The sequence below is a fragment of the Pan paniscus genome, chromosome 20 (genome assembly GCF_029289425.2).
Source record: "Pan paniscus chromosome 20, NHGRI_mPanPan1-v2.0_pri, whole genome shotgun sequence".
NCBI classification, from domain to species: Eukaryota; Metazoa; Chordata; class Mammalia; order Primates; family Hominidae; genus Pan; species Pan paniscus.
Genome location: NC_073269.2, coordinates 19741274 through 19753255, shown reverse-complemented (window position 1 = coordinate 19753255; position 11982 = coordinate 19741274). Strand labels below are relative to the sequence as shown.

At 41.7% G+C, this 11982-nt stretch overlaps 2 protein-coding genes across 6 annotated transcripts in view; both read left to right on the top strand.

Annotated features, from left to right (window-relative positions):
* The first annotated feature begins 2645 nt into the window (after window positions 1-2645).
* Window positions 2646-10943, top strand: LOC100978244 (olfactory receptor 7A5). Of its 4 annotated transcripts, XM_055103207.3 has the most exons (3): window positions 2646-2757; window positions 5665-8534; window positions 8641-10943. In XM_055103207.3, the coding sequence occupies exon 3, from the start codon at window positions 8654-8656 to the stop codon at window positions 9611-9613; it is 960 nt and encodes a 319-aa protein (XP_054959182.2). In that variant the 5' UTR covers window positions 2646-2757; window positions 5665-8534; window positions 8641-8653; the 3' UTR covers window positions 9614-10943. The 4 variants fall into 4 exon arrangements, with proteins under 4 accessions (XP_054959182.2, XP_003813646.4, XP_034801327.3 ...); XM_003813598.6 differs by lacking the exon at window positions 5665-8534; XM_034945436.3 differs by lacking the exon at window positions 2646-2757 and having other exon boundaries at window positions 4348-5772.
* LOC100978567 (olfactory receptor 7C1) overlaps window positions 2659-11982 on the top strand; it is a 36630-nt gene continuing 27306 nt past the window's right edge. For both annotated transcript variants that reach the window (XM_055103206.3, XM_055103205.3), the window contains exon 1: window positions 2659-2757. The gene's annotated coding sequence lies outside the window, so the exon portion shown is untranslated. The remainder of the gene's footprint in view (window positions 2758-11982) is intronic.

Below are 11982 nucleotides of genomic sequence, written 5' to 3'. Positions count from 1 at the left end.
AGGAAAATGAAGACGCAGATGCACGAGGTGTGGATTTAATAGTGGAAAGTTTAATACGTGGAAGAAACAAGAAAAAAGCTCCCCTATGTAGATGGAGGCGGGTTCCAAACAGATCTCCCTGTTGCCCATGGGATTCGGTTGGTTTTATAGAGGGGCTTGAGGAGGTGGGGTCTGATTTTACATAGGGCCCAGGGAATTGGTTGGACCAAGTGTGTCATTTACATAGCCTGCAAAGAGGCTGGCCATCCCACCCCAATTGTTTATTATGCAGATAGGGGTTTTACCTGGCCAGTGCCATGACTCCATCTTGTCTGCTCCTTACAGTGCACGTGGCTGGCAGAGAAGGGAAGATGGAGCCACCATCTTGAAAACGTCTAGTCCTTAGTTTCTGCCAGCATTCACCCATGCAAACTCCCAGCTTGCTTGTCTATGTCTGCAGCTCAACTTTACAGGCTGCTCTTTGTTAGAAAATGATTTGAGGCTGCTTTTCATTAAAAGAGAAAAGCCTTACTGAGGACTCTCATGCCCTTGCTATCTGCCTAAGTAATTCCTTCTTAACTCCTATATCAGGAGGCACCTAGTGGGAGCTAATCGAATCGTAGGGGCAGTTTTCCCCATACTTTTCTCATGGTACTAAATAAGTCTCATGAGAGCTGATGGTTTTATAAGGGGTTTCCCTTTTCACTTGATTCTTATTCTCGCTTTGCCTGCTGCCATGTGGTAAGACATGCCTTTTGCCTTCCACCATGATTGTGAGGCCTCCCCAGCCATGTGGAACTGTGAGTCCAGAGTCCATTAAACCTCTTTCCTTTATAAATTACCAAGTCTTGGGTATGTCTTTATCAGCAGCGTGAAAACGGACTAATACACATGTAGAATCTCTGGACCCCATCCTAGACCTGATAAATTAGAATCCACATTTGAACAAGATCCAAAAGCAATTCATATAAACTTTGAAGCTGGAGATGTTCTGGTCTAGAATAGTGTTTGCAGCTTCCTCCATGTTAACATTTGTGCTGGATTATCATTTGTGGTGGGGGTATCATTTGCATTGTTGGATCTTGAACAGCATTCTCAACCTCAACCCCCAGGTGCCAGTAACATCTTCCTAGTTGTGACAACCAAAGTTTTCTCAGATATTTTCAAGTGTCCTTTGGTGGCAAAATCATCCCTGCTTTTTGTTTCTTTGTTTTTGTTTTTTTGAGATGGAGTTTTGCTCTGTCACCCAGGCTTGAGTAATGTCAGCTCACTGCAACCTCTGCCTCCCGGGTTCAAGTGATGCTCCTGCCTCAGCCTCCTGAGTAGCTGGGACTACAGGCGTATGCCACCATGCCCAGGTAATTTTTACATTTTTAGTAGAGACGGGGTCTCACCGTGTTGGCCAGGCTGGTCTCGAACTCCGGCCTCAGGTTATCTGCCCGCCTTAGCCTCCCAAAGTGCTGGGATTACAGGTGTGAGCCACCACACGCAGCCTCATTCCTGTTTTTAAACTACTGGCCTCAAGCATGAGAACTGAAAACATCATGAAGGAGTTTCAACCATTCATCCCTTTCTTGGTTTATAATGTTGAGCAGATCACTGAATCTTTCTGAGCCCCATTACTGCATACGTAGAATGATGCTCATGACAGTACCGACCACATAAAATAAACATTTATAAACATTAGATAAAATAATCCTTATAAGGTGCCATTCTCAGGACAATGTGCATAAAAGGGTCTAAATATATCTCTTGTAATTGGTACACATTTTATCAATGAAGAACTAAAAGACAGTTCTTAATTTGTCTGACAAGCATTAAATTACAAATTGTTTTGGTGAAAACATCATGAAGCCAAGGAGTACAGCCAAGCCATGATTTATATCAAAGGAACACAGTACTCCCTCTAGTTGAAGAATGAGATGGAAATTTTCAGATGTTGGGCCAGGCACAGTGGCTCATGCCTGTAATCCCAGCACTGTGGGAGGCCAAGGCGGGTGGATGACCTGAGGTCAGGAGTTCGAGACCAGCCTGGCCAACATGACAAAACCCCTTCTCTACTAAAAATATAAAAATTAGCCGGGCATGGGGGTGAGCACCTGTAGTTCCAGCTACTCGGGAGGCTGAGGCAGAAGAATCACTTGAACCCAGGAGGCGGAGGTTGCAGTGAGCTGAGATCACACCACTGCACTCCAGCCTGGGTGACACAGTGAGACTCCGTCTCAAAAAAAAAGAGAAATTTTCTTATGGTATCAGGGGCTGTATTCCCACAATAAGTCGATGCTTTGGAGATTTAAGGGGAGTAGGCAAGATGGGTTTCTCAGTCTTAGATTTGAAGAAAACTTTGTCTCAGGATTGGAACAGTTGTTACAAAGTTAGACTTCTGGAAGAAAGGAGAGTTCATGTTGAAAGAGTAAGAAAGACTGGTTCATCCAGTCTCTTGGGAACAGAGAATCTGCAGGATTTTTTTTCTTTCTGTGCAAAGCAATGTCCCACAGGGACATAATGTACTCAGGGTTTCAAATAACAAGAAGAAATGTGCCTATTGAGCAGATGTGGGAAGCTATAAATATTTCATCTGCTGTTGTCCCTCAGGCACCCCTGGGTTGAATGGAATATCATTGTTTCTTTTGAAGTCCTAAGTCTGGCTCAGAGACAGACGCTTGACTCTTTCCTGCTGCCTAGTCTGCTGAGCGGAGCTTCAGTCTCCACCATCAATCATCCAGTAAGGAATTTGCACTTACACAAGGAACTGTTCCTCGGAGAGATCCCCTCCTGGTGAGTCGGAGAGCCCAGTGGGAACTGCAGGAAAACAATAGACGGAATAGATGCAGAGAATATTTACCTGAGATCACCTGAGAGCCAGTCCAGCCTAGCCCAGAGCCAAGATATTGCTGCGGTTATTTGCTTGGTTGATTAATTAACTAAGTAATGTCTCGTTTTATGATGCAAAAAAAGAAAAGTGAACACTGAACTAGGCAATGCAAGGGTGACGACTGTTGACATTTAGTGAAGGTCACAGAAGCCCAATTAGAAGGAATAGGAGGTGTAAAATGATTTTTGTAAAAGTACAACATACATCTTTGTAATTAAGGGGAGTAGAGAAATCGTGTATTGGCTGTGGAGGGATATACCGTCATGTAAAGACATTTCCTTTTTACTTTTAAAATGGAGCATATTTCAGTTTGATTCTATGCCCGTGAGAAAAATCCAGATGAACGGATTGCTTGCAAATACCATTTTGCAACAGCAGTTCATAATGCGTATATTTTGCAGGATTTTCTCTTACGCTAGGTGTTCAGATAATACAAAATATTTAATAGGTGAGAGACTATGTACTAATGAGCTGTACTTGCATTTATTTCCTCACTTGCGTGGCTGAATATATTTGTGTGTTGTTTAGACCTGTGATTTGATGCTTCTAAACAACTCACAGTGTATAGGATAGACTTTATCAAAGAGAGTGATCTAGCCCAGAATATCAATAGTGCTGAGATTGAGAAACACTGTGGCGAGGAATATCTGCTGGCTTCCTGGTTTTTGGAGTTTTGTTGTTTGTTTGTTTTTTCTTTGAGACAGAGCCTCACTCTGTCGTGCAAGCCTCTGTCCATGCTACTACTGGAATGCAGTAGCATGATCTCAGCTCACTGCTGCCTCAACCTCCTTGGCTCTGGTGATCCTCCCACCTCAGTCTCCCAAGTAGCTGGAACTACTGGTGTGCACCACCATGCTAGGCTAATTTTTGTATTTCTTTTGTAGAGATGGAGTTTCACCACGTTGTCCAGGCTGGTCTCGAACTCCTGGGCTCAAGCAATTTACTTGCCTCAGCCTCCCAAAGTGCTAGGATTGCAGACGTGTGCCACCACACCCAGCCTGTATGTGTTTTTAATATTTTATCTGTCTGGAGATTGTTTCCACAAGACATTATGACACTTATTTCTGTCACCAAAATTAGAGTACCCGTTTGCCATCTGTTTAAAAATTCCAACACAAATCTATGACAGCTGAGAAAGTTCCCCACTCCATCCCCGCTCAGGCTGATGGACGTGAGATTTCTTACTGTTTTCTTAAAATATTACTGACTTTGAGCAAATATTCATATATTTGATCAAGATCTTGATTGCCTTATGTTTACTATACGCCCATTTTTATATAGTTACCAGCGTTTAAAATTATTTTTTTAATGATTCTTTTTCAGTTGACTTTTGGGGAAATTTATTAGCCATAAAAAGTTTAAAATATTCTTTAGTTAAATATATACCTATCATCTTACTTCTGCAATTATTGCCTTAGTTAAGGTGATTTGCCCACCCACAGATTTCATATGTAGTTTCCCTGTTTTCATGGAAAAGGCATTGTTTACTTTTTTTTTGAGACGGAGTCTCGCCCTGTCAACCAGTAGCATGTCAACCAGGCTGGAATGCAGTGGTGCGATCTTGGCTCACTGCAACCTTCGCTTCCTGGATCCAAGAGATTCTCCCACCTCAGCCTCCTGAGTAGCTTGGACTACAGGCAAGTGCCACCATACCCAGCTAATTTTTGTATTTTTGGTAGAGATGGGGTTTCGCCATGTTGCCCAGGCTGGTCTTGAACTCCCAACCTCAAGTGATCCACCCACCTTGACCTTCCAAAGTGCTGGGATTACAGGCATGAGCCACCGTACCTGGCCGATACTGAGGTTTTTAATTCCTCTGACTTTGTATAAGATGTGTGAGGTAGGTGACCAATTTTATTTATTCCAGACAAATAGCTGTTTATGACAGAATTTATTTAAATATCCAATCCTTTCTAACTAAATTGAAATACAAGCTTGCTGTATATTAAATGCCCATGTATACTGAGAACAAAGTCCTTATTCATTCAGCAAATAATAACTGAGCATCTGCTCTGTGCAAGTTTTTTATGAACAGTGTATGCCATATTCTTTTATATCTAGATTTTTGCCAATTTATTAATTTATGTTGATATGATTAAATTAGTATTATATCATGTCAGTTAATTTTCAATACTTCAACAATTTTATTCACTACAGTTGATTATATTTAACCTGGTTTTATTCTCCTGCCATTCTAATTTTATAATTCTTTTTTTAATAATGCGTACATCGTCACATCTTTTTATGAAAATACGAAGGTGGCCAGGTACTGTGGCTCAGGCCTGTAATCCCAACACTTTGGGAGGCCGAGGTGGGTGGATCACGAGGTCAGGAGATCGAGACCATCCTGGCCAACATGGTGAAACCCCGACTCTATTAAAAATACAAAAATTAGCCAGGTGTTGTGGCTCATGACTGTAATCCCAGCTACTTGGGAGGTTGAGGCAGGAGAATCGCTTGAACCCAGGAGGCGGAGGTTGCCAGTGAGCCGAGATCGCGCCACTGCACTCCAGCCTGGTGACAGAGCAAGGCTCCATTAAAAAAAAAAAAAAGAAAAAAGAAAGAAAGAGAGAGAGAGAGAAGGAAGGAAGGGAGGGAGGGAGGGAAGGAGGGAAAAAAATACGTAAGTAAACATCCATGGTAACATCCCTGCTCATTTTGACCTTGTGCTATAATGGTGAAAATACAGTAGAATTAAATAAAGGTGCATGATGCAATGTCATAAGGTGTAAATCAAATAAAGAATATTTCTTAGTGTAAAGTAATAGAATTGTCAGGCCAAGCGAGGTGACTCATGCCTATAATTCCAGCACTTTGGGAGGCCCAGCTGGGAGGATCACATGAAGCCAAGAGTTTGAGACCAGCCTGGGCAACAAAACAAGACCCTGTCTCTACAAAGCATGAACAAAATTAGCCAGGTATGGTGACACATGCCTTTCGTCCCAGCCATTCAAGAAGCTGAGGCATGAGTATTATATAAGCCCAGAAATTTGAGGCTGCAGTGAGTTATGATTGCACCACTGCACTCCATCTTTAGCAAGAGAGTAAGACCCTATCTCAACAATGAATAAATAGAATACAACAGAATAGAATAGAATAGTCATGATGTGTGCAAAATTTAATATATAATATGGTCTGGGCAGGCATTTTCATGTTGGACAAAGACCAGAAACAAGCTCATTGGATTTGTCAAAAAAGTGATCAAAATTCAAAGTCCACAAGTAGCAAAAAAAAATAAAATAGGCCAGGCGCGGTGGCTCATGCCTGTAATCCCAGCACTTTGGGAGGCCGAGGCAGGCGGATCACGAGGTCGGGAGATCGAGACCATCCTGGCTAACATGGTGAAACCCCATCTCTACTAAAAATACAAAAATTAGCCAGGCGCAGTGGCGGGCACCTGTAATGCCAGCTACTCAGGAAGCTGAGGCAGGAGAATGGCGTGAACCCGGGAGGCTGAGCTTGCAGTGAGCCAATATTGCACCATTGCACTCCAACCTGGGCGACAGAGCGAGACTCTGTCTCAAAAAAAAATAATAAAATAATAAAATAAAATAAAGGCCTCACAGGAAATACAAGAAAAGTGAGAAAGGGACAGCTTCATCCACTCTCAATTCATATAAAAACCAATTGATCAAGTAAATACGGAATAGGCACAGAAAAAAATGAGTCTTTTACTGTTTCATATAAAAATGCCCAAATTTTGTCATTGTTTGTATGTTTCTTTTTGTGAATTGTTGGCTTATTCTCTTTGCTCCATTTTTCTATTAGGATATGCGATCTGTACCTTTGTTGCCAAAAAGGGTATCATTAGTTTTTGTCATGGGTAGCAGCTATCTGGGGCCGGTATCATGTAGGCAGTAAGAATTTACCAAGACAGTTGTAGATAAAGAAAGGCAAATTTAATTAGAGAAAGGATAATAATACATTGCAAGGGTGCAATGGGCAGGTTAGCAAGAAAGGAGCTGACTGCAAGGAGACAAAGGCTTGCTGGGGATTTTATAGGATAGTGCTTGTGCTGTGAGCTGAAGAGGGCTGAGGGCTTTGTGCGGTACTGATAATGCCAAGGTTGCAGTGAACTAACTTGCATTTTTCCATCAGCTGAGGGTCTGGTGATAAGACGGGTGCAGGAAGATTGTGAGTCATTGCCACACGAGGGTTGTGTGTCCTGGACCATGAAGAAAGGCAGACTTAGAGCTTATCTATCTTCTCTTTTTGTTTTTCCCTGCTTCAGCCAGCCTGACTCCATTTCCCTAATTAGGACTCCACAGTCTTGTCTTTTGGATAACTTTATTTACTTATTTCTAGTTCCAAAAGGAAAGCTAAAACTTTAATCATCATTAAAACCGACATAATTAAATACTATTGTTAAATTAAAAACCATGAAGTCAATAAAGATGTCAGAATTCTTTATTTTTGATCTTTTATTTATTTTGCCAGGCATCGAGGAGATACAATGGAAGCTGAAATGTAACCATAACCAGGGAAGCTTTTATTTTCCATCCTATAAGATCCCCAGCAAGGCTTTGTCTCCTTGGAGTCAGTTCCTTTCTTGCTAACCTACCCATTGCACCCTTGCAATGTATTTTTGTCCTTTTTCTGAGGGATTACCTGAGTTTATTAGACCTTTTTCCTTACTGGGGTCTGTTTAATTTCTCTCACTCTGTTTATTGAACAGCTGTTTTATGTTTCTTTAAACACAGGGCTGAAAACAGTCATACCAAAATGGAAGTCCAAGTTTACATGTGTATACAGACTTGTGAACTGGAATTTCTTGTACCAATTCTACATTCTGTAGGGAAAAATGAATCTGATATTAAAAGCTTTCCTTGAGCCAAATGCAGTAGCTCATGCCTGTAATTCCAGCACTTTGGGAGGCCCTCAAAGTTTTTGTACTGCCATTCCTCCTGCCAGGCACCCACTTCAACAGATAACTTCATGACTCTTGCCCTGTCTTCCTTGAGATCTTTTTTCAAACATCACCTTGTTTGCAGGTCTTGAATAATAATCAGCAAACAAACAAACAAAAAACAAAAGAAACACTTCATACCCTCCCTCCTTTTTACCTGCTTTGTTTATTTTCCAAGCGCCTGTTCCCATCTGACATATTATGTGATTGTTTAATTTGTTTATATTCTTTCTTCATCATTAGATTGTAGGGACTTTTGTTTTTCAGCATTGTTCACTCATTATCTAGACAGTGACAAGAACATGGTCAACATTCAATTTATATTCCTCAAATGCATAGAAGAAGTTCTCATTCTTTTTTTTTTTTTTTTTTGAGATGGAGTCTCGCTCTGTCACCAGGCTGGAGTGCAGTGGCATGATCTCAGCTCACTGCAACTTCTGCCTCCCGGGGTCAAGAGATTCTCCTTGCCTCAGCCTCCCAAGTAGCTGGGACTACAGGCGCATGCCACTACACCAGGCTAATTTTTGTATTTTTACTAGAGACAGGGTTTCACCATGTTGGCCAGGATGGTCTCAACCTCTTGACCTCGTGATCCGCCTGCTTTGACCTCCCAAAGTGCTGGGGTTACAGGCATAAGCCACCGTGCCCAGCCAGAAGTTCTTATTCTAACTGCAGAATGTACGCTGTCTTCAGTTAAGGCTGAGAGTGGGAAGGAGTTCCTGATCAGAGATGACATGGAGATCCCTTAAAGAGAACCAGATTCATACACAAAATGTAAGATAATTTATTGGCTATAAAATATAAATGATGGTATTTCTGAAAGGTTAGCAATGCATGCCTGTCTCGTTTCCCTCTTTCTCTCTCTCTCTCTCTCTGATAGTCACTTCAATCAAATGGAACCAGGAAATGATACACAAATTTCAGAATTTCTTCTTCTGGGATTTTCACAAGAACCTGGACTGCAACCCTTCCTCTTTGGGCTGTTCCTGTCCATGTACCTGGTCACTGTGCTCGGGAACCTGCTCATCATCCTGGCCACAATCTCAGACTCCCACCTCCACACCCCCATGTACTTCTTCCTCTCCAACCTGTCCTTTGCTGACATTTGTGTTACTTCCACCACCATTCCAAAAATGCTGATGAACATCCAGACACAGAACAAAGTCATCACCTACACAGCCTGCCTCATGCAGATGTATTTTTTCATACTCTTTGCTGGATTTGAAAACTTCCTCCTGGCCGTGATGGCCTATGATCGGTTTGTGGCCATCTGTCACCCCCTGCACTACATGGTCATTATGAACCCTCACCTCTGTGGACTGCTGGTTCTGGCGTCCTGGACCATGAGTGCTCTGTATTCCTTGCTACAAATCTTAATGGTAGTACGGCTGTCCTTCTGCACAGCCTTAGAAATCCCCCACTTTTTCTGTGAACTTAATCAGGTCATCCAACTTGCTTGTTCTGATAGCTTTCTTAATCACATGGTGATATATTTTACAGTTGCGCTGCTGGGTGGAGGTCCCCTGACTGGGATCCTTTACTCTTACTCTAAGATAATTTCCTCCATACATGAAATCTCATCAGCTCAGGGGAAGTACAAGGCATTTTCCACCTGTGCATCTCACCTCTCAGTTGTCTCCTTATTTTATGGTGCAATCCTAGGGGTGTACCTTAGTTCTGCTGCCACCCGCAACTCACACTCAAGTGCAACAGCCTCAGTGATGTACACTGTGGTCACCCCCATGCTGAACCCCTTTATCTATAGTCTGAGGAATAAAGACATAAAGAGGGCTCTGGGAATACATTTGTTGTGGGGAACAATGAAAGGGCAATTTTTCAAGAAGTGCCCATGATTGCAGGGCTCTAAGCTTCAGAGGTAGTAACTGTCATTCTTCAATCAGATAGTGGAAATAGAACTTGCTCCTTCTATTAATACTTATTATATTTCTGGGAGTTTCAATTTGTTGTGATTTCAACTGGTCTTGTAGAATTTAAGCAACTCCTTTTATTAAGCTTTCTGCTCTCTGATATCCAACAGTTTTTTCTCTTTGTTGTTTTCCTACTTTCTCAAGGTTATTTCCGACTTTGGATCAGAAACACTTTGGAGATTTCCATTTGTCTCATACAGGGAAGAGTTGTATGTCTCCTGTGGCATAGACTACACTTGGCAATTGGGGTAATTGATGTAAATTTATAGTGGAGTATGACCTGAGACCACAATTTGTTCACTTTTGTATTCTTCAGTCCTATGTCTGTCTCTACCTTCAATGCTCCTCCTGATAATGTAGACCTGAACATACTTGTGTATTTTGCAGCTGGTCATGAGATTGTGTTGTCCTCATTAGGACATCATGTCTTTGTCGGTGCCATGTCCACAGTATCTGCCATACTCCCTGGCATAGTACAGTAAGGCAAAAATTGTTTATCAAAAATATGTTCCAAGTGCAATGCCCACTGAAAGACAAACTTGCATATGTTGATTAACTTAATATGGACTTACAGTCAGAGATGACCTTAAATATGATGGAGTAAAATTGTCAATCATACATTGAATTGCTATGGAAGACTTGTTTTTATGATGTGCATGGACTCACTGAAGTATGGAAGCTTAGTGCCCATATATAAGTTTATTTATTGGAGTGATGGTTTTGGTGCCATGGTCTATAATGTTTCATGCATCCATACTTCTGTTTTTGCTTCAAAATTTTTAGTGCTCCCTACAAATACGAATCCTTCTATCCCACTAACCAAAATACCTCCTTCATTATAAAATTTTGTCGTAAACATTAAAGTGCAGGTCAGTGAACAATATTCAATGTATCATCAATTTATTCATCTCTTTTATGCTCTAAATTCTCTTAAATACTCATGATTAAAGAATGACTCACACAAAACCTTGAGCTTCTCCCCAGTCATGCCTCTGGGAATGGGGAATTGTGATTCAGGTGAAAAGGGTGACTCACACCAAACCTTTAACTTATCCCATTATGTCTCTGGGAATGGAAAATTGTGATTCAGGTGCACAAATTATTCCTGCAAAAAACATACATCTCATTCTAACCTCTCCAGATCACCTAGATGGGGAATCTCAACAGTAGTCTTTTTTTTAATACAGTTATCTGAAATATACATGAGTATCCAGGGAATCATGAATGCTTCCAAGTATTAGAACAAATGCCAAAATAAGAAGCAGCAGACTATTCTGAATGTCCTCAGTTCTATTTGCAATGATTATTGTAACAGTAAGCTATTGCTGAATAACAAGTCATCTCATAGTAAATGGTTTAAGATGATGCTTTTCTTGTCTCATAGGGAGTCTACATTGGGGGTGTCTTCTGGTCTCTCCTGTCCTCCTCATGAAGCTGTAGTCAGCTGTGAGTCAACAGTAGGGCTTTGCTGATCTTGCCTGAGTTCTCTTACATTTGGAGGCTTGTTGGCTGTGGGCTGACCTAAGGTGGCCACAGTTGGGACAGCTTGCCAACTGTCTTAACATGGCTTTACATGTCCTCTCCTCCTAAAGCTGGCTGGCCTGGACTTGTTTGCATGGCAGAGGCAGAGTTACAGGAGAGAGCAACAGAAACATGCCAAGTTCCCTTGAGGGACACTCAATTCCACCATATTCTTTTGGCTAAAGCAAATGAAAAGATCCTGAGTCCATCGCCTCAAATAGTTACCTATTTTGGTGGAAAGAGCACCTAAACTCTACTCTTAGAAAATTCACAGTGTACAGTATAATATTTTTAACTATAGTCCTCATAGTGTACATTAGATGTCTAGGCTTATTCATCCTACATAACCACAACTCTGTACGTTTTGACCCACATTTTCCCATTCCCCACTCCTCCCATTCTCACCCCTCCATAGCCAGAATTGTACTCTCTATTTCTATGTATTTTACATTTTAAGCACAAGATCTCAATCTGTCACCCAGACTGAAGTAGAGTGGTGTGATGGTAGCTCACTGAAGCCTCGATGTCCCAGGCTGAAGCCATCCTCTTGCCTCAGCCTCCTGAGTAGCTGGAACCACAGGCTCACACCACCATGCCTGGCTCACTTTTTCACATTTTTAGTAGAGATGACATCTTGCTCTGTTGCCCAGGCTGGTCTCGAATTCCTGAGTTCAAATGGTGATCCCATCTTGACCTCCCAAAATGCTGGGATTACAGGCATGAACCACCACCACACCTGGTCAGTATTTGACATTGTTTAGATTCCACATATA

Coding starts and splice junctions, on each gene's coding strand:
- LOC100978244 (XM_003813598.6), top strand. CDS start 8,654: ATGGAACCAGGAAATGATACACAAATTTCAGAATTTCTTCTTCTGGGA.